Raw genomic sequence first — 25,668 nt, 5'->3', positions numbered from 1 at the left:
TTCCTGAAGTCCAGGGTCCGTATCCTGCTCACACCTCATAGGAAAACAGGCTTTCCTTCTTTTTCAACTCCCAATTGGTTTTTCAACTTTAAATGAACTAATCATTGAACCGTACTAGTTGAATAAACTGAAATGGAGAAAATATTCTCTCTGCACCTGCAAAAGAGGCTACTGCTGTCAAAAGCTGGGTGTAGCACTTCAGCAAAATCTGGCGCCAGTGACTTCTGCTAATTCAGTCCACAGACTTTCTTTAGAACATTGGCAACAAACATGTACCATTTGACTATCATTATTTTTATTTAATTTTAAAGATTTTAATAGCTTCTAGTAAATTTAGGCCTTAATATGAGTTGTTGTTTAAAATTTAAATAGGTTTGTTTTTAAAAAGAAAATCTATTGAATTGAAACTTAAAAATCCAATTTAAATACAAAAATATTTTTTGTTATCTTAGAAGAACTTTGTTTTAAATCAGTCCTGACTAGGAGTCAGGAGAGCTGGGTTGTATTTCCAGCTCTGCCATTTGACTGTTGTGACCCTCTCTGGGCTTCAGTTTCCTCATCTAATAATGCACTTTAAGATGGCGGGAGGAAATAGGGTTACCAACTGTCTAATCGCACATACCCAAACACCTTTGGCCTGCCCCTTCCCCAAGGCCATGCCCTGCCCCACCCCTTTTCTGAGGCCCTGCCCCCACTCACTCCAGCCCCCCTTCCTTAGTCGCTCACTTTTTCCCACCCTCACTCACTTCCACTGGGCTGTGTTTCACTGGGTGAGGGGGTGCGGGCTCTGGGCTGGGCAGTGGGGCCGAGGGGTTTGGAATGTAGGAGGGGGTTCTGGGCTGAGCCTGGGTCAGGGGGTTGGGGTGTGAGAGAGGGGTGAGGGCTCTGGGGGGAGTTTTGGGTGCGGGAGGGGCCTGGGGCAGGGAGTTGGGTTGTGGGAGGGAGTTTGGGTGTGGGACCGGGCTCAGGGCTGGGACAGGGGGGCTGGGTTCAGGAGGAGATGAGGGATGGAGTGTGGGCTCTGGGAGGGAGTTTGGGTGTGGGAGGGGGCTCTGGGCTGAGCCTGAGGCAGGGGGTTGGGGTGTGGGGTGAGGGCTCTGGGAGGGAGTTTGGGTGCAGGAGAGGGCTCAGGGCTGGGGCAGGGGGTTGGGGTGTGCAGGCTCCAGCCAGGCGGTGGTTACCTTGGGTGGCTCCCAGAAGCAGCGACATATCCAGCAGCAGCCCCTAGGCTCAGGGGTGGCCAGGCAACTCCATGTGCTACCCCCGCCTGCAGGCACCGCCCCCACAACGCCCATTGGCCGTGGTGCCCCATTCCCAGCCAATGGGAGCTGTGGAGTCAGTGCTCAAGGCGGGGGCAGTGCACAGAGACCCCCTGGCCTCACCTCCACTTAGGGGCCACAGGGACATGCTGGCTGCTTCCGGGAGCCACACGGCATCAGGGCAGATAGGGAGCCTGCCTTAGCCCTGCTACATCACCAGACTTTTAGCGGCCTAAAATCTCCCAGAGATCTCCCAGAATCCAGGAGACTCCCGACCAAACTGGGAGTGTTGGCAACCCTAGGAGGAAAGCATCTATAGAAGCATAAAGTTGTTGGGGTATTATAAGGGTTCAAGAAGATGGATGCTGTAACATAAGAATGGCCATACTGGGTCAGACCAAAGGTCCATCCAGCCCAATATCCTGTCTGCTGACAGTGGCCAATGCCAGGTGCCCCAGAGGGAGTGAACCTAACAGGTAATGATCAAGTGATCTCTCTCCTGCCATCCATCTCCACCCTCTGACAAACAGAGGCTAGGGACACCATTCCTTACCCATCCTGGCTAATAGCCATTAATGGACTTAACCTCCATGAATTTATCCAGTTCTCTTTTGAACCCTGTTATAGTCCTAGCCTTCACAACCTCCTCAGGCAAGGAGTTCCACTGGCTGACTGTGCGCTGAGTGAAGAAGAACTTCCTTTTATTTGTTTTAAACCTGCTGCCCATTAATTTCATTTGGTGAACCCTAGTTCTTATATTATTGGAATAAGTAAATAACTTTTCCTTATTCACTTTCTCCACACCACTCATGATTTTATATACCTCTATCATATCCCCCCTTAGTCTCCTCTTTTCCAAGCTGAAAAGTCCTAGCCTCTTTAATCTCTCCTCATATGGGACCAATTCCAAACCACTAATCATTTTAGTTGCCCTTTTCTGAACCTTTTCTAATGCCAGTATATCTTTTTTGAGATGAGGAGACCACATCTGTACGCAGTATTCAAGATGTGGGCGTACCATGGATTTATATAAGGGCAATAAGATATTCTCTGTCTTATTCTCTATCCCTTTTTAAATGATTCCTAACATCCTGTTTGGTTTTGCTGTGATGCTGGCAGGTGCTTTTTGGGGCCTGGATGGCAGAGGAGAAAATAAAATCGGAAAACCTTGTGCGCTTCAAGAGATCACTTGAGAGATTCTTCCTGAAGCTTGACAAAAATACAGAATATTGCAGCTGTAAGCCGTTGAAACAGGCAGCCAGGTTATGTGTGTTAAGAAGCCTTAACGGCATAAAATGGAGTGTAGTTGTGACTGTTCGGCAGTATCTGTTGTTTCAATTGAAGTGTCCTGAGTTCTGTGGTGGGCGCCTGTACCCGCACTACCTATGATCCAGGGGCATGGTTCCCCTGCTTGTGTGCACATACAGGTGCTAGCTCGCTTGGAGCGAGCAGGGCTATAAATAGTGGCGTATCCATAGTGACATGGGTAGCGGTACTGGAGGCAAGGCTGAGCCAGGCCAAATACAAATGCACCTTGAAACCATGGTCCGTACGCAGCGTGGCTCGGCTGCACCTCTGGTGCCACTGCCTGTGCGACTTCACCTTCACTACTATTTATACTCGTGCTAGCTCTCACTGAGCTTCCACAAGAGCGTGTGCACGGGCAGCAGCATCAGGGCCCGAGCTCGTTGTGCAGACGTGTAGCCTGTGTTGCACTGGCGTGTACTTAAATAAACTTGGCTGTCCCTCTGTAGTGCCCTCAAGACCCTTTCACAAACACGATGAGGTCATTTCAGTGAGCAACATTTTACAGAAGATCTAAATGTTGGGATATACCCAGATCAATATAAATTGCAGACACAGAATACTTCCAAAATCAGAAATCGTCCCCATCAACTGCCAGCCTAGTGCAGGTCTGCTCTGACTCGCATGGTTTGATTTAAGAGGCTCCGAAACATTCACAATACTTCGAATAGCAAAACCCCAATGTTAAGGATCGGTTCAGACATTAAAGCGATAGCCTTTTGACGGTATTGCAGTGCCAGTTATAAGACAACCTTAGACTGAGAAGATGGTGAATATCAGCATAGAAACCCATGCTCTGCTACGTCATTGTCACTTCGTGAACATAAGTGAGTTAATCCAAACTTACACCAGTGTAATTAAGAGGATAATTTGGCCCAGAGACCTCACTGTACTTCATCTCTGATGGAGGGTTGGGCAAACTAGTTTGAAAGGAACCTCAGATTCTGTGTTTTATCAGTAAGTACATTAGGCATATACAGAGCAAGTGATTTGTATACACTCTCAAACCAGCTGAATTCATCTGTCAAACCTAATGTCTAAATATTGAGAGAGTGAAGTGTCTGTACTCTATGAACCCAGCGTTCAATGTTATTTAAAACAAAAAAAATGGTGAAAAGCAGGTCTTAACTGGCACGGTTCTCTTGCTCTGATAAACAGTAGCTGTGGTTCATAAAAAATAAAATATAATTTATAGTCCAAACTGCATTAATTAACCCTTTGGAGACGACAGATATAGCATCTCTATAACCTCCTAAGCATTAATTTGGTTAGCAGCATGCTGAAAATCAGTGGTCATAGGGTTAAATCACATCTGATGTATGAGCTGTAACATTCTTTCTCAAGTTCTTGTGCATGCGGATCCCACTCATGGCTGTGCTCGCACCTGCTGCGCTGGAGCATAGTAGGTTTTTCTTTAGCAGCGTCCCCTAGGGGTTGCACATGTGATCAGCATGCTCTTGCGCACCCCTTCTTAAGAGCATGAAGAGCAGGGAGACCCCAACTGCCAGCCAGTTCTGACAGAGTGTCGGAACTTCTCCGTGTCCCTCTTAGTTAGATGGCTATAGTGTAGGATCGATGGACAGCTAGCTTTCACTTCATTAGATTTTTTTTTTGTTTTATGGTCTGCTGGCAAAAAGAAAAAAAAGTAGGTAGCAGTGGTGGAGGGCTTTTGGGGCTGTTAAGTCTTGGTCATGCTCAATGGGTTTTAAATCTCCTGTGTCGTATAGAAGGGTAATTATTCCGGGAGAGCCATATAATGTCTATGTGTGAGTTTGTTAGGTATTTGAGAAATACACACTGGAGTCCAGAGTGTCCTCAAGATTTTCCTCGTGGAGAAATCCACGAAAGCAGCTTCTGAGAGGGTTCAAAGAGATCTTTCAGATCAGAAGGTACCTTGCCTCAGCAAGCTAAGGTCATTTGGGGAAAAGATTTATTCAATTCCTTTCAGGTGAGTGTCTAGAATTACTGTATCAGGCAATGCTGGCTACATCTACTACATGCAATGGGACAGAATCACAGACATTTATGATAAACTCCCAGCAGAGTTAGAAGAATCTACTTCCATCTGCTCTGAAGGAATGTTGATAGCAAAAAATCTCTGCAAGCAGCTTTGGACTCAGTGGATGTGATCTGTGGCAACTGGAACTGTCGTCATGAGAAGAGACTCTTGGCTTTCTGTATTGGGCCTGTCTAGGGAGGGCCAGACTATACTACTGGGACCTCTCTTTCAGTGGTCAAGATCTTTTTAGTGCTAAGACAGATGACACATTGCATTCTTTAAAGGACTGTAGAACCACATTAAGGTTGTTTGGTCTCTACACTCTGTCCTTCAAAAGAAAGCAGTATACACCTCAAGCTTCTACCAAACAGAGTTCTCAGCCTGCCACTTCAAACTGTTTCTTCCATCAGAGACCTTTTGATCAAGGAAGACAGAGATCAAGATTCCAGAAGAGGAAATTGTTTGATCCATCTAATATCTTGTTACCATCTGCTTATCCTCAAAAGAAGCACTTTTGATGCTATGGTTGAGGATACATATACAATCTACTTGAATTTATTACCCCCCCCCCCCAACACACGCACACCTTTTTTTTCTTTTTTAAAAAAGGATTGAGCTGGAATAACCATGAACCGTGGGTTCTCCTGGTCATCCAGAAGGGTTATATTATAGAATTCCACACCATTCCAGAGATATTTCCAAGAATCTGCCAGTTAATTTCAGATCTGAGGACTCATCCTCAGAACCATGTAAGAGTCTCCCTAAAACTATTAGGCAACATGGCTCCTGTACTTATGTAACCCCTTTCTCCAGGCTCAGAATGAGTCCTCTTCCATCCTGGATCAAATGGATGTTTTGGCTGAGTGTCCACCCTATAGGGATAAGAATAAAGATAGCACAGCCAGTCCATAGAGTCCCTGAACAGAAGCAAAATGTCCTGGGAACTCCATTTCAGACTCTAAATCCTACCAAGGTTCCCATCACCAATATATCCCAACAGGGGTGGGGCGCTCATCTAGATCCATTTCAGATGCATGGTGTTTGGTCTGTAAAGAACTCCTTGATGTACTGGAGCTAAGAGTGATTTGCTTAGCATTCAGGTCTTTCCTTCCACTACTACAGGGTCTGTCAGTTCAAGTGCTGTGGACAATTGCATAGTGATTGTCTAATATTAAACAAACAAGGACAGGCAAGATCAGACCCTCTTTATCAAGAAGCCGTAATGCTGTGGAAATGGTGCATTTAGTATCACGTCAGTATTGTAGCACTTCATCTACCAGGACAGGACAATGTCTGTGCTTCATCTGGACCCTGCATCTTTGGACTTGACAGTGTGGAAGATTTTTGGTTAATGCCTAAGTGTAAGGAATATTCATTGTGGGTACCAAAGGTCTTTTTGCAGAAAGAAAACCTTCTACTAGAAAAAACATACATGGCAAAATGAAAGAGTTTTTTTCAGATGGAGGTGAAGACAAGAAGATGTGTTCCTACCTATTCTTCTATTCCACTTGTTCTGGATTACCTTTTACTTAAAACAGTTTAGTTTGTCTTAAGTTGTCTTTAGTTTGTTTTAAGTTCCATGAATGTATATTCATTTAGTATTTTTGGCTTGTCACCCACCGATTACAGGTTTGTCTGTCCTTTCCCATCAAACAGTTGTCAGATTCCTAAAAGGTTTGAATCTCATGTTTCCCCCAGCTAGAAATATACCTCCCTGATGAGACTTGAATTTAGTGCTTTCGGCTCTAAGGGAACTGCCTTTTGAACCATTATCACCTTTTTCTAGTCAACACTTAGCCACTGAAAAGCAGCTTTCATAGGTATTACTTCTGCCTGCAGAGTTAGCAAAATCCAAGCTCTCACCACCTCCTCCCATCCCCACCCTGGTACACTGTTTTTCATACTGACAGAGTCAGATTTAGAGCTTATCCTAAATTCATACCAAAGGTGGTGTCAGACTTCCATATTAACCTGTATATTCAATTACTGGTTTTCTTTCCTAGACCTCATGCATCTGACATGCAGAGTATGAAGTTCTGATTCCGGAGGAGAAAAGCCCTCTTATACCACCTAAAGAGAACGAGACCATTTAGGAAGACCCTTAGGTTGTTTGTAGCTTATGATAGCAGAACTAATGGAAGCCCTCTCTTGACTGAAAAACTGTCGAGAGAGGGCTGTATTAGAACTGTTGTGAGCAGTATTAGAGCTGACTATGAGGTCAGTCAACTGAAACTTCCTTTGAACATCTTGGCTCATTTTCCTTCAACAGCATGCTGCAGTAGGGCTCTGTTGATGGAAACACATAGGGCAGCTACTTGGTTACCAGTTCATGCATTTACTAGGCATTACTCACTGGAGGCTTCCTTAAGAGTTAATGCTCTAGTTGGAAGAGCCAGTCCTTCAATCTTTGTTCAGGGAAACTCTATTTCCCTCCTCCAAAGAGTCGAACAGCTTGCCAATCACCATGAGCGGTATCCACACAGACAGGAACTTGTAGAAGAAAGAGTGGTTACTTGACTTTCCATAACTGTGATCCTTGGGCATTTGGATCCCATGACCCCTGCTCCATGCCCACAGCTCCGAGTCCTATCACTGAGGCTTTGCATGGTGAAGGATGTGGCTGGCGGTTGGGGTTGCCCCACTCACTATGCTTTCAGGAGCGGAAGCTCGAGAGCACGCAGAGCGCATGTGTGACCCCTAGGGGACATTGCCAGAGAAAAAGCTTCCAAATTCCTGTGCAGGGGGTGTGAGGTATTTGAACATTTCAGATAATCAGTTACTGTAGGTTAAGTAACCATTCTTTTTCCTGCACAATTGGTAGCTACTTTTCCAAGCATATAGTTTGTGTAAGGAGAAGCTGGTAGTACCATGCGTAAGTCAATATGAGAGCAAGCAAACAACTGATTTTTCAATTCGGGGGCCAAACCAAAAATTATGAAAAAAGAATTGATCTGTATCTAACCAAAACTGAATGTTTGTTTTTTCCCCCAGAGGAAATGAAAAATTGAAAAAAGAAAAAAAAAGGGTTAAATTGAAATATTTTTAATGTTGATTCAAATTGATATTTCATTCTCAAATGTTTCAAAATGACATTTTTGAAATTGTTCGTTTTAATATTTTCAAAATGGGATGTTTTGACATTTTTCTTGTAGCCAAAACTATTTGCCGAGTTTGATCCAAATTTGCAAATAGTTTCAGTGCCCCCAAAAGTGCATTTTTTTTGGCTAATTTACTATTAGCCCCCTCCTGCCCAAAAAAATTTACCCCTTTCTACTCAGTATTCTTTCTTTAGAGCAGAGACAATTTTTGATTATTCTCTTACACTACATTCAGGAGTAGCAGATTTGGATTCCTAGATAATTCAATAAATAGAGCTCTATTCATAGATGTCCAAAATACCACAATTTGAGCTGGGCAGGAAAGGTTTCCCAGCCCACAAATACTTTTGAGAGTTCAAAATTTTTTACCATCCCCAATTGGGATGAAAACTTGAAATCTCAAAAAATTTCATGAACCAAAAACCAGGTCAATTTTACATTTCCATTTCAAGGTTTTTTCTTTGTAACAGTTGTCATTCTAATTATTTTCTGACCAGCTCCAGCCATAATGTTCTGTTTGCTACATAATGTTAGTTTTTTTAAATTAAACCCTGAATATCTATATTTGATGTTGTTCTTATTGATGGGGCTAATAATAGCACTGGTAAAAGCTGGTCTCTAGCTCTTTCCAAATCTCATCTGAAAATACATCCTTCCTCCCCACTGCCACCTCGTCATTTCCCTCTCCTTTCATTGCTGGCTTTGTATCTAAATGGAGGTTTCTTGGGGCAGATGGGGAGGGTGCTGCCTGCGTTGCTTTGAATCAGATATATTACTGCTGTCAGTCAGCTCTAAGTAGTGGTTTGTGTCCATTTTTGCCTGCATTCGTTCAGATCTCCCCTGCCTGCTGGCGTAGGCGTTCACTTGTATTGATTCTTCATGCTTTCGTTTTACCACTTTTTTCTGTAATTGACATCATGACTCCATGGAGCATTTTGGGACGCAGTTCATATGTGAATGGTGCTGCTATATAAACCTTCTCCTATCCCGCTATTTTAACTGAAGCATCCTACCACCTGAATTGCAGCCACTACTGCCATAAATTGTTCCCTCCATTATTCAGACTTCCAGTTATCTGAATGCTTTTGATGTCTCACAAAGCGTTTTGGATAAAGAGGTTTGTACCGTGTACCAAATGAGGGCTCTCTCCTGTGAAGTGAATCAGTGGGAGTTAGGGGTGCTCCGCACCTGGGGGATTGGGCCTGAAAGTTGTATTGTGCTGTATGGCCCATCAGAGTGGAATGGAATGTTCTGAAATTTCCTTTCTGGATCATCTGGTGTAATTTAGAGACTAACCAATTTATTTGAGCAGTATGCATCTGATGAAGTGAGCTGTAGCTCATGAAAGCTTATGTTCAAATAAATTGGTTAGTCTCTAAGGTGCCACAAGTACTCCTTTTCTTTTTGCGAATACAGACTAACATGGCTGTTACTCTGAAACCTGGTGTAATTGTGAGGTGTTCAGAACAGAGTGAGGAAAAGAATGTAATTGGGGAAATACTTATGGCTACAGATAATCTAATTTCTCTGTTTGGGACATGTTTCTGCGCTCACTGAAATTAGTGGCAAAACTCCCTTTGAGTTCAATAACCACTCATCAAATGGCCCAAGACAACAGGAGATATAAATACACGTGTCTAATCTAATGTATTTGCTTGTAAATCTGTGAATTATCCTGCCAGGTCAGAGTGTGACAGAAATGTAATTCTCATTTAAGGAGGAGATATCATAGAATCATAGAATATCAGGCTCGGAAGGGACCTGCTTCAACCCCCTGCTCAAAGCAGGACCTAATCCCCAACTAAATCATCCCAGCTAGGGCTTTGTCAAACCTGACCTTAAAAACCTCTAAGGAAGGAGATTCCACCACCTCCCTAGATAACCCATTCCAGTGTTTCACCACCCTCCTAGTGAAAAAGTTTTTCCTAATATCCAACCTAAACCTCCCCCACTGCAACTTGAGACCATTACTCCTTGTCCTATCATCTGGTACCACTGAGAACAATCTAAATCCATTCTCTTTGGAACCCCCTTTCAGATAGTTGAAAGCGGCTATCAAATCCCCCCTCATTCTTCTCTTCTGCAGACTAAATAATCCCAGTTCCCTCAGCCTCTCCTCATAACTCATGTGCTCCAGCCCCCTAATCATTTTTGTTGCCCTCTTCTGGACTCCTTCCAATTTTTCCACATCCTTCTTGTAGTTTGGGGCCCAAAATTGGACATACTACTCCAGATGAGGCCTCAGCAATGCCGAATAGAGGAGAATGATCATGGCCCTCGATCTGCTGGCAATGCTCCTACTTATACAGCCCAAAATGCTGTTAGCTTTCTTGGCAACAAGGGCACACTGTTGACTCATATCCAGCTTCTCATCCACCCTAACCCCTAGGTCCTTTTTCTTCAGAACTGCTGCCTAGCCACTCGGTCCCTAGTCTTTAGCAGTGCATGGGATTCTTCCTTTCTAAGTGCAGGACTCTGCATTTGTCCTTGTTGAAGCTCATCAGATTTCTTTTGGCCCAATCCTCTAATGTTTCGAGGTCCCTCTGTATCCTATCCCTACCCTCCAGCGTATCTACCACGCCTCCCAGTTTAGTGTCATCTGCAAACTTGCTGAGGGTGTAATCCACGCCATTCTCCAGATCATTAATAAAGATATTGAACAAAACTAGCCCGAGGACTGACCCTTGGGTCACTCTGCTTGATATCAGCTGCCAACTAGACATGGAGCCGTTGATCACTACCCATTGAGCCCGATGATCTAGCCAGCTTTCTATCCACCGTATAGTCCATTCATTGAGCCCATACTTCTTTAACTTGCTGGCAAGAATACTGTGGGAGACCGTGTCAAAAGCTTTGCTAAAGTCAAGATATATCATGTCCACTGCTTTCCCTTCATCCACAGAGTCCGTGATCTCGTTATAGAAGGCAATCAGGTTCTCACTGGTTCTCTAGCTCCCAGGCTAATACAGCCTGTGCTGTCTCATGTCACCACACAGGGCTTCTGTAAATCCTGGCCTGGAGGAAGCAGTGGAGGAAGCAGTCAGTTATCTTGTCTTAGAAGGCAATTAGGTTAATCAGGCATGACTTGCCCTTGGTGAATCCATGCTGACTGTTCCTGATCTCTTTCCGCTCCTCAAAGTGCTTCAAAATTGATTCCTTGAGGACCAGCTCCATGATTTTTCCAGGGACTGAGGTAAGGCTGACTGGCCTGTAGTTCCCAGGATCCTCCTTCTTCCCTTTTTTAAAGATGGGCACTACATTAGCCTTTTTCCAGTCATCCGGGTCCTCCCCCGATCGCCATGAGTTTTCAAAGATAATGGCCAATGGCTCGGCAATCACATCCGCCAACTCCTTTAGCACTCTCGGATGCAGCGCATCCGGCCCCATGGACTTGTGCTCATCCAGCTTTTCTAAACAGTCCTGAACAACTTCTTTCTCCACAGAGGGCTGGTCACCTCCTCCCCATGCTGTGCTGCCCAGTGCAGTAGTCTGGGAGCTGACCTTGTTCGTGAAGACAGAGGCGAAAAAGCATTGAGTACATCTAGCTTTTTCCACATCCTCTGTCACTAGGTTGCCTCCCTCATTCAGTAAGGGGCCCACACTTTCCCTGACCACCTTCTTGTTGCTAACATACCTGTAGAAACCGTTCTTGTTACTCTTAACATCCCTTGCTAGCTGCAACTCCAAGTGTGATTTGGCCTTCCTGATTTCACTCCTGCATGCCCGAGCAATATTTTTATATTCCTCCCTGGTCATTTGTCCAAGCTTCCACTTCTTGTAAGCTTCTTTTTTGTGTTTAAGATCATCAAGGATTTCACGTTAAGCCAAGCTGGTCGCCTGCCATATTTACTATTCTTTCTACACATCAGGATGGTTTGTTCCTGTAACCTCAATAAGGATTCTTTAAAATATCCTACCAACCTAAATTCCCCCTGCATTTTCAGTTGGCAAAGTTATTCTTCACACTGACCACTCAGTTAATTGTTCTGTACTGTGCTGCATGCTGCTGAATAGATGCTACATTTTATGCCAGAAGTGGCTGCATTTCAGAGGTAGATGAAGTGGTGCCAGTGAATAGCACTGTGTGTATATCAGTTTTATTGTAAAGCATTTTGGGATCTTTATCATAATGCAGACATAAAACATGATTTTTAAAAAATTAACAAGGCAGTGTTAGAAAAACTACCTAATCATGCATTTTTCAGACAGGAATAGCTCTACTAAAAGATCTGCTTCTTAGGTGCACAATTTGCAGCTTTTAACCGACTATGAAAGATCTGTTTTATTTCTGTTTCATTTTGTTTAAAGAACAGTGTATATTTAAAATCAGATTAAAATCACATGGAATCTATGTTAGAGTCCATGTTGTGCCCTATTCTAAGGGTACTATCTGAATTTTCCATATCTTTTGACCCTTCCTTAATGCTATATATATAAACTCTTTTTATATTGAGTGATATATATGCTTTCTACTGTAGGTGGCTATGGATTCTGTGCTCCATTATTATTTCACTCTCTCCATTCCTTATCCTCTTTGTTTACTATGAAACGCTTACTCCAGAGCATATACTTTCTCTGTATGATTTATGATGTCTGGCTTTGCCAAAATAGTGCCATGGAGCTGCTTGCTAGTAATTGACAGTGACTTGGTTGTGCAGACTGATGGCCTTGTTCTGCTTTTGCACTGTAGGTTTGTACCAAGATTTTTGGAGAGGGCTGCTCAGACCTGACTCAGCTGCTATAGTTTTAGTTTTAAAGGAGATGTTTGAGTTCTACCATTTATGACTCGTTAGGTGGCACTCTTTCTTCTGCGTCAGAACTGAACCAATGTCCCTTCTTTGGGCTAGGGAGTGCTGTGCTGCTGCATTAGCTATTTCCTAGATTTGACACAAAATGTACAGAGTGGTGACTTTAAAAATTCTAAAGTAATTTGGACACACAATTCTCATTAATTTTAATGGGAGTGGGGCATCAAATTCCCCAAAGCAGTTTGGAAAATCTGTCATAATCACTAAAGATCCCATGGCATTTTTTCAAGAGTAGGGGCAACCCCAGAGTTGTAGCCAAATGACATTCTGCCTCCCTTAGAACAATTCCTTATTTTAATTTATATAGAGAGCTCGTTGCTCTCTATTCTAAACTGCTTGTTTCTACTATATGATGTTAAAGAGCTGCTGTGTTGCACCCTAGAGTCAACTGCATTTCTCTGATTGGTGAAGTGATTCCTCTTTGTAATAACACACAAACAAACAAAAACCCCGAACAAAAAAACCCACCAAACCCACAAAACCACCTTTGGGATGAATGGAGCTGTCTGCTAGAAAACATACAGGTTATTGTTAAGAAAAAGTTGAAGAAAGCCAACTAGAAAAGCAGCCCTTATGAGATGTGCCGTGTAGAAATAGCATTGCTGAGAGCATAGCCCAGGCAGTGCCGAGCCACTGCTCAGCACAGCGGACAATGAAATGATTCGTGTTGCCTAAGTGAGTAGCAAACACTGGGTGTCAAAATGCACCACTTCGTTATATATAATTGAGAAAGTAAAACGTGAGGGTAACAGTCTGTGTCACTGGTGGCTGAGGCGGTATATGATCTGATCAGCTTAATGAGCACAGAGAGAGAGAGACTCCAATACAAAGCCGGATCCACCAGCAGGGGTCCTTGTAGAAGTAAGAGTTGCAGATCAAATCATTTAAATTGTTCTTGTGCTAGGCTTACATTTGTGAAAACATCCCACTTATTTGGATGGCAGGATTTTGGGAGTCCACTGTTACTTGTAGTTGTTGTGTTGCTCACCTCATATTCCCTGAGGGTGAAGTCGGCAAGTAGGAATATGAGGTCTTTTGCCACCGGGTTGTTGTCAGATCTTCGGCTCCATGCACGTGTTCTTTCTGCATGTGCGCTGGCTCTCGCCAGATAGCTCATACAGCAGGCGCCGATCAACTGACCAATAAGATCACAAGACTTGGTTTAGTAATAAACCGGCCAGGTTTATTCCTAATGCCCTGACTCAGTGGTTACAGGTACACTAACACATGTATGCCAGTGACAATGGACAGCTCAGTCAGTGGCGGGATTTTCTACTGTCCCCTAGCCCAGACAAAAGGTTAAGTGAGGTAGCCCACCATTTATAGACTGAGACAAACAATCTGGGATTAACCAATTTACATATCACTTTATGTGTTTCATGACATGTTTGTTACCTTCCCTTGTCCTTTCCTCCTCATGTTTCAGACAACATTCCTGTTCACCACCTGTCCTATTCAGACAAAATATCACTATTAATCTCTTTTGTAAAACCATTTTATTGTCTGCTAGGTTGGGGTGTTCTTGTCCTCGTCTGCTGGAATGTGTTTACATATTCAGTGTGTGGTATAGCAATGATAGCAATACCGTTGCTGAGTTTGTGTACTGGATGCTGACTTGCAGGCAAGCAGCTGCTTTTGACAGGGCCTGACTGTTGCTCATAGCATAACTTTTTTGCTGACTTTGGTTCAGGCCTCAGGTCCATGCTTCAAGCTCTCTCTTTCTACTACACGGGTCACTGACTTCAATCCAGTCCATGGGATTAGTTACCACCTGATGGCTGCTTGGTGACCTGTTGAAAAAGAGTTGGTGGTTCCAGTTCAACCCTTCTGGAAAGTGCTGTAAAATGTAACAGACAACAATAACCATTCAGTGAGTTTTTTCACTATCTCTAGAAATCAACAGAGAATTTGATTCCTTCTGTAGAATTCTTTAAGACAGTTAAAAGGCAACAAGAAATACAGTATTCTCTACTACATTCTGTAAGGTTTTACAGTAATTTCTGTGAGGAAATTCTGGGGAGGGATAGCTCAGTGGTTTGAGCATTGGCCTGTTAAACCCAGGGTTGTGAGTTCAATCCTTGAGGGGGCCATGTAGGAATCTGGGGCAAAAATTGGGGATTGGTTCTGCTTTGAGCAGGGGGTTGGACTAGATGACCTCCTGAGGTCCCTTCCAACCCTGATATTCTATGAATCTCACTAAGTTGATGTAGAACAAAGTTGGTTTCAACTTGTTTTAATTTTAGAGGACTTTTCCATATGGGAATTCCCAGCTGGGAGAAATATCCCCAACACAGAAAGCATCAACACAACCTTTTTTGGTAGTCTCATTAGAGAAGCCAAAGCTGAATGACCATGAATACTGATTACAGTTCCATCCATAGAGGCTGCCTCTCTAGGGCAGAGTTCTGGTAGATTTGTGGGCTTGTACTGCCACAGGTTGTGCTGTCCCTTTTCTGGGAACAAATGGTGGATGTCAGTCTCTAGGCCGGGGTGGGCAACTTTTTGGCTTGAGGTCCACATCTGGATATGGCAATTGTATGGTGGGCCATGAATGCTCATAAAATTGGGGGTTGGGGTGTGGGAAGGGGTGAGGGCTCCGGCTGGGGGTGCAGGCTCTGGGGTGGGGCCAGAAATGAGGAGTTCAGGGTGAGAGAGGTGGCTCTGGGCTGGGGCAGGGAGTTGGGGCGCTGGAGGGGGCCAGGGGTGCAGGCTCCGGGCGGCACTTACCTCAAGCAGCTCCCGGAAGCAGTGGCATGTCCTCCCTCTGGCTCCTATGTGGAGGTGCGGCCAGGCAGCTCTACACATTTCTCCATCCATAGGCACTGCCCCGCTGCTCCCATTGGTCATGGTTGCCGGCCAATGGGAGCAGCGGTGGTGGTGCTTGGGGCGGTGGCAGCGTGCGGAGCCCCCTGGCTGCCCCTACGCATAGGACCCGGATGGGGGACATGCTGCTGCTTCCGGAAGCTGTGTGGAGCCACAGCACATGTGGAGCGGGGCAAGCCCTGGGCTCTGGTCCCTGGCAGGAGCTCAAGGGCCAGATTAAAATGTCTGAAGGGCCGAATGTGGCCCCCGGGCCATAGTTTGCCCATCCCTGCTCTAGGCCATGGAGAACTACTTTGTTATGGAATCACAGAGAGCCACCAAATAATGACTGTGTCATCCCACACACTGCAGTGTCATTGGATACTGATCCAGTGCACATACAGCAACTCAGGGCATGAGCATCATATCACAGCTACTTTGTGACTCTCTGCAACTCAATGCAACACATTCTCTCTCTGTCTCTCATCTGTGACCTCCTCTCAGGCTGATGAGGGTGAAAGATTGGGCGTGACGGTGGGTGTGCATTTCTTCATCTCATTTGCCCTCCTGGGTTGATGAGAGAGAGTAAGGAAACAATTTTTTTTTCTTACACCTTGTCTCTGGTTCCTGGCTGCTGGAAGGAGATTTGCACAGAACTCTTACCTCACCCCCTCACACTTTGTATGCAAGAGGTAATGCTGTGACTGGAGCATGAAGAGTGTCACTCAAACCCCACCAACTCCATGAGAGCTGCGTGTAGGTCTAAAGCCACAGCTTGAGGATCGTTGCTCCTGGGGCTTCTGCTCAGGCAACCAGATCAACTGAAACCCACTTAAGGGAGCAGACTTGCAAAGCAAAGGAAGTAACAGTGTATCCTCTTGTATCTTTCTTGCAGTAACAACCACGCTCTCCTCCTGGTCAGGACACGCCAGAAAATGCAACGAAACAGCCAAGTCCTATTGCGTCAACGGCGGGGTGTGCTACTACATTGAGGGGATCAATCAGCTGTCTTGCAAGTGAGTGAGGGTCGTGCTTGTTTCGACACACAAGTAGCCTGGAATGGAATTGGGGATGGTTGTGCGATTGCAGAAGGAGTGATGTCTCTTGGAAGGTTCCCTGGTGATTGTGCTGGCTAAGCTGCACAGGTTTAGCAAAAGGGTGCTTTTTACCAAATTCCCAGCCATGAAAAACGTGTCACAGAGCATAAAATAAGCCCTCCCATGTGAAATCTAGCTATTGGATGGAAGAGAGAGGGGCAGGGCTGGGGGCACCCCAGCCAGGGGCTCCTACCATTCCGCTGGCTCCAGCTGCTAGTCCCCAGGCTGGGAAGGAGCCAGGACTTGCTCTTCCCCTGCAGAGCTTCCTGCAGCAGGGAGAGGTACCCAGTGGTGGGTCTGATCTCACTTCCCAAAAGCAGCTGTGCAGGGGAAGAGCAAGTCCCATCCCTCCCCAGATCAGCGGGGACTAGCAGCTAGGAGCCCCCAGATGGGGCACTCCCAGCAGCCGGAGGGAGATTAGACCCACCTCTGGGAACCTCTTGCAGCCGCAAGAAGTTCATAAAAGTGAGGGTGGCAATCCCATGATCCCCACCCCTTTTGGGTTGGGACCCCCAGGGTTACAACACTGTGAAATTTCAGATGTAAACCTTTAAAAACGTGAAATTGATTAATTTTCAAATGCTATGGCAGTCAAATTGACCAGAATGAGCAGTGAATTTGGTAGGGCCCTACTTATCCCCAGGTACCATACGTCAAGTCTATTGAAACTTCCTTTAAGGATATGTTTATGCTGGAAGTTTGAAAAGATGTTTTCTCTTTTCCCCCTTCCCTCACAGCTGCAGGGACTGGTGGGATCTGCATTTCCCTGTGCAACTCTCCCCAACCTAAGTCAAGGTTCAGCGTCAGAGTCACCGTCCTCCCCATTAAGAATGGATGGGGCCTTCCTTGAAGCATGCAAATCTCACTCTCACCTCTCAACCAGAGGGGACCCTGATGAGTGACTCAAAGCCCTCTCCCCACCCCCTCTCCGTTAGGGGCCTTCTTGTCCCTCCCACAGCCCGGTAGGCTAAAGAATGAGGCTTGTGAGTGAGTCTCCCATGTGACATTTAGAACTCTAGCATCACACCAAAACTGGTTTATAAAAGGGGCTTCTTGAGCGTCAGTGAAAGGGAATCAAGTGTTGTGTTTACTGTGTTCCTTTTTATATTAGGCCCTACAAAAAGCTCAGGGAGCAATAGTAAGACATTAATAAACATGGAATTTCCTTGAGAAGGTGGAGGGAAAGTGCATGGGTTAGGGGATTGGTAATCTGCCATGAGAGCCTTTCACCTCTAGATCACTGTTTCAAACCTAGACAAGGCCAGCAGTAACCCAAAGCTAATACCATCTTGTGGCTTCACATTGGCAGCCTATGTGAAACATGGGTTGAGGGGCTCAGTCTAATGGCCAGCATCAGAAGTCTGCACCGCAGAAACAACCAAGACAGTTTGCAGTCTAAGCAGACAGTCATAGAACAGAAGAGGCCTTGGAGATTAAACTGCGCTCACCCTTTGACATGGTCTCAAAGTTAAGGACCTCCCGCAAGGCAGGGAGTGGGAGGTTTGCTCTTCTATTGCTCTTCTATCAACTCTGTGGACGAATTCTGTAGAAGACTGTCTCCATGGCTTTCTATCCGGCTCCTGCTACACTGTAACATGCAGTAAACATGGCAATTGCTCAGATCTGTTTCAGTCAGGGATAGGCCAACAAGTCTGGCTTCAAGTAAGTACTTGAACTGACTAAACTACAAACTATTTTGGAAGGTCAACAAAGTTTGGTTAAGTTTTGTGTGTGTTTATTTCTACCATATTTTGCATGCTTTGGCACTCCTTTGTTTGGCAGGAATCACAAGCAAAGAGCTGATATTCAGCCAAAGAGCCTTGTTTTCCCCATATTTATGACCCTGTGATGAAAAGCTTGGATGGATACTTGATCCAGTGAGCTCAAATCTTTCCATGTGAGCAAAGCATCAGTAGCCCTTATATATCATGGGCTAGATTTTCAGAGGTGCCGAGTGCCTTCAGCTCCCAGTGACTTAGCTGGAATTGTGTGTGCTCAGCACCTCATAATATCGGGCCCTTTTAGCCTTAGCATTCCCTGGAGGAAATGCAGGAGAAGCTGTAAAATGCCTTACAAGATTATTGTGCAGCACAAACCTTATTCTGGATCAAGTTGGAAATGCAGTGTAAAAATAGTCTCTGTCTTGTCACAGGATATAGAGATTGGCCTCAGCTACAAGTCTGGATCCAAATACCCATCAAACGTTGAGAAAGTTCAGCTCCATGGCTAGATCCAAGGGTTGTGGCTTGGGACTACATCTGAACAATGAGCTGAGCTAAAATCTTAGATCTGAATGCCCCCTGCTTTGGGGAAGCTTGAATCCAGATCTGAGTTTGGCAAATTGGGCCTATTTCTATTTTTATACTTCGTGAAATACATATTGAAACTTACTAGACAATTCTTTGCAACCGAAGCTCGCTTAACTTTACAGGCCAGATCCTTAGCTGGTGTAAATTGGCATAGCTTGTTTCAATGATGCTATACCCATTTTCCTCAGCTGTGAATCTGGCTCAAAATCAGTATGCAGCTGTTATGACTGAACACCCTTTATTTTTTATGAAGTACATCCATGACATGCCCATCAGAGATGATCTTCAGGCTCCTGGCATGTTGCCAGTTTGGACTTTAATGGTGCCATTTTGAGCACCCTGAAAATCCCCTTTGGAAGAAGGGGAACAAGATTTCTCCCCCCCCCCCTCACATCACTGGTGCAGGAGCAGTGCAGAGGAAAGCTTTACTGGTCTGAAAGCACTTGGACTGGTTTTGCCAAAGCGGTCCTAGCCTAGTCATGAAAGAGTTCACCTTACAATTAGGACATTGTGATTGATGTCTCATGAGGTTTTTTTCCTAACTTGAATTCCATCATGATTTTAGCAGCCAAAGCCTCGTGAACCACTAGAAATAGACATAAATACTAGAGAGATTATACCATTTTAAAGCTGCAGTTTTTGTTTTCAGATGGCATGATGCATTGGTTTTCATCTCTAATGAGTCTCAACTTATTGGCTGCTAAAAGTGTGCTGGGATTGAAGGGTGTGGGGAGGGAAGCAAAGCACTGATCAGAATTAAGTGATTTCTAAGTCCAAAATATCACTGTTCACCTGCCAGAGCTTGGAAAGAAAGCCCTGTACCACTAGAACCCCAAGTTTCCTACACTGTAACACCTTCATTTCTGGTCCTGAATGTCCTCAGATACTGGACATTAAATCTGCTACTGGTCCCTTGGTCTAGCAGGAATTTTTAAACACTGCTCAGGGACTGAATATGGCAACTTTAGGGTTTCAGGCCAGTGTCATTTACAGTCCCTGGGGAATTGGAGGCAACCACTAGCTCTCTAGTAACTAGTGACATTTGGATTTGTAAATATGCATTGAATTTCAGATAGTTTAACTCAGATCATTTTATTTTTTCTTGTAAAATGAGGCATTCTTAGTGTAGGTGGTTGGTGATAGGCAAACTGACTTCCACTACAGAATAGCAAAAGATTAGACTACGGAGCAGATACTTTCAGAATGTGCTTGTATGCTGACTACCAAGACCGTTTGATTAGCTGCAGAAATGTGGAAAGCTGGTTCCAGGTGAGGGAGAAAATAACAAGTTCAGAGAAGAATTCAGAAAGAGAAGGTGGGGTGTAGGTGAGGGGAGGAATAAATGGTTTGATCCATACTTCTTAGCCTTTCCACACTACATTATGGGTCCTGTCCCTGTCCCAAAATCCACCCCCATCTCTACTGAAGTGGAGTTCTAGGGCATTGGTCCTTTCATTATGCAGCCTGTTAAAATACTTTTGAATCACAGCAGACTGTTTGACACTTAAAATGTAAAAATTAAAATACAATTAAAATTACCTAACATTAGAAAATGCACCAGAATCAAAACCCCAGATGGGAACACACAAAGACTTTAGAGTGGTAAACGTTGTGGATTGGGCCTGCCTCTCCATAAAACACACGAGGAGATGCAAGGAAAACAGTGTGGATTAAAAAGGTGTAGAAACCCAGTTTCAAACCCAGCCTTTGTTTCTCTTTATCACTGGCAATGAATCCAATGTTTGGATTCTAAGACCTTCTTCTGGGCTGTATTATTTTCCCTTAGCACTCCGGAAAGCAGATTCTGGCCCGTACACCAGCATGGTGTTATCAGATTTTTCAGTATTCCCCTTCTGAGATTCAGCAATCAGGAAATATGACTTGGGAACATTCCGCTTGTCCACCATGTGTTTTTATCTCCTTAGTCACTACTTACTGGAACATACTTAATTATTTAGAGTGCTCTACAAAAACAGAAGATTCTTTCTGTGGATGTTATCTCTGCAAAAGAGCCAGTAGGCATCTGAAATTAATTCCTCTCCTGAAGTGGCTTCATGCCTGAGATGGTGCAGATATTTTCCATTTGAAAGAGTGAGTGGCCCATGTTTTTGGTTGAACCTTTGTAGCAGGGCCATCAGCAAATTGCTCCTTCCAGCCACCAAAAACCCGGGGAGGAAAATGCAGTGAAATTTTTGCCTGGAAAACCAATTTCAGTTCAGTTCAACATTGAAAAACATAATAATCTAGACTTGGGTCACTGGAAATACATGCCCTGGAATTTCTAATCTGTGGCAGACCTCTCCATAGATTTTTGAGTCTTTGCAGAGTGTTTGCATAATTTAGGCTTTAAAGTAAAAAAATAAAATAAAATAAATCTACCCATTTTGGTTGCAAAGAAAACCTGCTTATGCCTTAGGCAGTGCTGTCATCCTGAATCTGCAAACAGACCATCTGAAACTAAACCTTAGAGAGGTGTGACAGGCCCCAGGTATATTGCAGCCTGTAGGCATATAAACTAAAAAGGATTATAGCACTATATAGGGATAGATAGATATAATTGACCCAACAGCACTAATAAAATAAAGAGCCTCTGACCCTGGGGGAAGTGGGAGTGGGAAGAATCATAGGTTCTGCCCCAGATCATCCTGCTAGGAAAAGTCTTAGAAATGGGCCTTATCGTTTCCCAGAAAGGTAAAAAATAATCCTCAGACTCAATTCCAGAGTCCTTAAGAACACCTGCAGTCGGTCAGACAAATCTCCAGCCTCAGCTTGAGGATCCCAGCACACAGCTGCTGGGCTGGAACATGGTGATGGGCCCTGATCACTGGGTCTGGATGAGCTGTGCTGGGCTGAGTATATGAGAGGGGAGAAGTCAAAGGTGGCTGTGCACCATTCGTGCACTCCCCTGATCTTGGGGACATCCATAGGGCGCTTCAGCTCCTTGGCACAAGCTAGAGCAGTCTTAAGGTTGTTCAAACTGATATTGGCTATCAGACCCTTAGACTGCATTGCATCAACTGTGGATCACCGATGCACAATAGTGCACCACCCATGCTCTCTTACCCTTTAGGATTGCCAATTTGGTAATATTTAAAAAACAGACACTCCAGCAGGAGTGCTGGAAACTGCCTCGCCCTGCCTCTTCTACCTGAGGCCCCACCCCTGCCCCGCCTATTCTTCCACAAAGCCCCACCCATGCCCTGCTTCTTCACATAAGGTCCCACCCTACCTCTTGCCCCTGAGGCCACTCACCCCGTTCACGCCTCTTTCCCACCTGTCACTCGCTGCTTTTTCCCTCCCACCCCCCCACCCGGGTTAGGAGGGACTCGCCTGTGGAACCTGGGCTGGGAGCTGCAGCCGCTCGATGCAGATAGGCAGCTGCCCCAGCCCCGGCTGGGTGGGGGCTGCAGCGGGTGATGACCCACCACCTCCCCCACCTGCAGGAACCAGATATTGGGTGGCCGGTCAGTAGATCTGACCAGGCACTGTCAGGGCCCCTTTTCGACCAGGCTTTCCGGTCAAAGACTGAGCACCTGGCCACTCTATTACCTTTCCATGTACTGGCATTTGCCCTCTTCTGTGGGTTGGAGGGTTACACTAAGACAGAATTCCCCTACAGTGGAGTACTCAGCTGCCCAGTTAAGGCAGTTTTATGACCTTTCAATGTCATCAATACAGTTGTGCAAATAACCAATTTTGCAGTTTGGTGGCCAGACTGAAAGATTGAAAAACAAACAAAAAAACTTGTTTCATGTTGACCTAAAATGAAATGTGAAAACAAATGTTTTGGGAACCAAACAAGTTGATTGAATTTCATGTTGGGTTGAATGAAATATTTTGTTTTGCTTTTGTGTAAAATTTAAAAAAAGTTGTTTCTAATGGAAAGGCTAACTGTTTCTAAACAAAACATTTTGCCTTTTCTGCCTCTGAAGCAATTCAGTGAATTTGATACAGATGCACTAAATCATAGAATATCAGGGTTGGAAGGGACCTCAGAAGGTCATCTAGTCCAACCCCCTGCTCAAAGCAGGGCCAATCCCCAATTTTTTCCCCAGATCCCTAAATGGCCCCCTCAAGGATTGAGCTCACAACCCTACGTTTAGCAGGCCAATGCTCAAACCACTGAGCTATCCCTCCCCCCCAAATGTTTTGATCAACCTAAATTTGCATTTTTTTGGCAAGGAAATAATTTAGTCCAAATTTTTTTTACCCAGCTCTAGTTATCAGCGTTGTAGAAAGGGATTGTAACATGGGCGAGGACCTGGTTCTCAGCTTCTAAATTACATGGGACTAGAAACCATCAATTGCTTCACAGAACCAAAATTATGAAAGATCATTTTTGCAAGAATCAGCTTGCAAGATTTAAAGATGCCAATAAATGAGCATTCTAACCCTTGTTTTGGCCCTCAGCATAGGATTATGGGAGAGGAACGGTGTAGAGGCTTGGAATATCACAAGTTGAAAAGGAAAGATTTCAGAGGTGGGAAAAGATTTTAAAATGAGGGAAGTATGTGACATACAGTCAATTTGATTTTGAAAACTATTCAAAAATGTACATAAATAATTTGCTAAAAAAAACCAAGCCTTTTCTTTGTCTTATGAGTCAGGTTGCTTCAAAATTCCACAGCTTCCCATCTATATTTTTCCTAATAAATCCACACACTATGGGAGAAAAAAGTCCACAGAATTTTGCAACATTTATGGACATCCCCAGCCCTTACATGTAGCACCACCTTTGCTGTGTCAAGCTGATATTTTGTATTCAAGGTCTCCCCACCATCACAGCTGCCTTGCATAGCATCTACAGTTCATCTTCTTCACAGTGTCAGGATCCATGGAGTGCTTCTCAATCAACTTAATAATGTGACCGGGACAAGAAATGATAAGTTGTGCTCTGCTGGGAAAGTGACATGAGGCACCTTTAGTTAGTGTTTGCTCAAATGCTCCCCTTTCTCTGCAGTCACTGATTTGTTTCTTTCCAAGCACCCTGTTCTCTATTCTGCTGCTGCTTCTCCAACAATTCCTACCCCAGAGCTTCAGGAGAAACTCATATTTTATTTATTTTTGATTTATTAAGTGTTCCTCTCAATATCTCTGATTGCAGGGTCAGGTTTATAAAATCCACAATGACACAGTTATAGCTACAACATCCTCCCCCCACCCCAGATGTGCAAATTATGGTGCGAACAACTTGCCATTGATTTTTCATTATTCTCCTATTTTAAAAAGCTTCAATCATTCCACAAGTGGGGAGGAGGACAGAGGCAATGCCATGTGACTTAGCTGACTAGTCACACACCACAAACACAAGCAGTGAAAAGATGAAGTGACCAGGTTGCAAACAGTCAGTAAGGTGGTAGTTGACAAGCACAATAAGAACAATAAATACATTGGCAGTCTGTTTGTGAACAATTTGCAAACAGATAGAAGGGCTAAATTATTTGGATATTTTATTTGCAATGAATAATTCGGCCAGCTCTAGAATTCAGTCTCTTTCCCAGTCAGTGCACGGCCTCTCTGCTGACCAAGGGGCCAGTAGTTCTAGCTGTGGTGGTTTTGTTATGGAATCCTAGAAACTCAAGTCTGGAAGGGACCTTCAAAGGAGACTGGATCCAGCCCCCAGAGCTGAGGCAGGACCAAAGATGCCTAGACTGGACACATATACCTTCGTGGACACGCATCCACTAGGAACGAGACTGATGCCCGCTCCCTTATATCACATGGGTCACCAAATAGCCATTGGATGCTAATCTGGGCTGGGTAGAAACTGGTGAGCTAGAGGTGAAAATCCCCATCTCCCATACCAAATCCCTTAGCCAGCCAGTCCTAGTCTGTCTACAATGCAAACAGTCAACAATGAGATGAAATGGCGCTGTGTCCAGGCTGATTTGGGGCAGTTACACTTTTTTGGTTCTTTTGCTGAGGTACTTTAGTTCCTGATGCTGTGGGGTATGTCCTGCTCCTCCCCACCCCATCCTGTCGCGCTCCTGTAAAACCCTTTTTAAGAAACAGCCTGGAACTCTACCCTGCTGCAGCTGAAGCCCATGGGAGCCCTGCCGCTGTCTTCAGTGGACATTGAAGTGGGCCAGCGGCAGTTTGGCCCTTACTGTACAGCGGGTGCCTGGATAAGGCCTTGGCATTTGCTCTCGCTGCTTTCTCCTCTTCTCGTCGGCTGTTCTGGGGAACACAGCCTGTCGGTGCGCTCAGTGCATGATTCTCTGGGACTGGTTTGGGGATAATGACAGAACAATGCTCTTTTTCAGCCCTCTGCACAAATAGGCAGCATGCCTGAAACAGTTCTCCATTCACTTATTTAAGTGCCAGGTGTCCTTTTGCTATATTTTCTCCATATCCTCATAAATTAAACCACCTTCATTTTCATGCTCTTCTTAGTGACAGATTACGGTCTATTCTGAGGAGTTTCCCAGCTGGGTATTGTGATCTTAATTAAAGAAACACTGCAGAGAGCAAAGGGAATGTGCCAGCCGTTAAAGGCTGGTATTACCTGAAAGTGGGCAGGTAAAATTGACACACAGGGCCACTCTGCACTGGGAACTTCTGTTGCCATAACTACGTCTCTCAGGTGTGTGAAAAGTCCACCCCCTTCAGAGAGGCAGCTATACCACCCTAACCCCAGTGTAATGGCACTAGGCTGATGGAAGAATTCTTCCGCCTCTCAGGAAGGTGGATTATCTATGCCAATGGGAGCACCCCTCCCATCGGTGCAGGTAGGTCTACACTGAAGTGCTGTAGCTATAGCATTTCATGTGTAGACAGGCCCATGAAGATCCCTCTCAGAGCCACAGTATAGCAGGGTACAGAGATTAGGTTGTGTCTGCTTCGAAACAGGGACCAGATGGTCCCTCACTTCATGTGGGTGTGCAAGGGGCCTTCCTTCCCGCAATGTATGCTCTGAGTAAGGGTCAAGGACAGTGGTAGTCCTGCTGTTTGGGGGAGCACAGAGGTCCTTTCTGGTCACCCTGTGGGGATC

At 44.8% G+C, this 25,668-nt stretch overlaps 1 protein-coding gene across 1 annotated transcript in view; it reads left to right on the top strand.

Moving 5' to 3' along the window:
* The window catches only part of NRG2 (neuregulin 2), a 321,919-nt gene that overhangs the window by 217,460 nt on the left and 78,791 nt on the right, over positions 1 to 25,668 (top strand). Inside the window, exon 5 of the mRNA XM_077824244.1 lies at positions 16,167 to 16,287. Within this exon, the coding sequence (XP_077680370.1) occupies positions 16,167 to 16,287 (121 nt within the window). The remainder of the gene's footprint in view (positions 1 to 16,166; positions 16,288 to 25,668) is intronic.

The sequence above is a fragment of the Eretmochelys imbricata genome, chromosome 8 (assembly GCF_965152235.1).
Source record: "Eretmochelys imbricata isolate rEreImb1 chromosome 8, rEreImb1.hap1, whole genome shotgun sequence".
Lineage (NCBI taxonomy): Eukaryota > Metazoa > Chordata > Testudines > Cheloniidae > Eretmochelys > Eretmochelys imbricata.
Note: the sequence above shows the minus strand (reverse complement) of the source record. Positions and strands in the feature narration are given on the sequence as shown.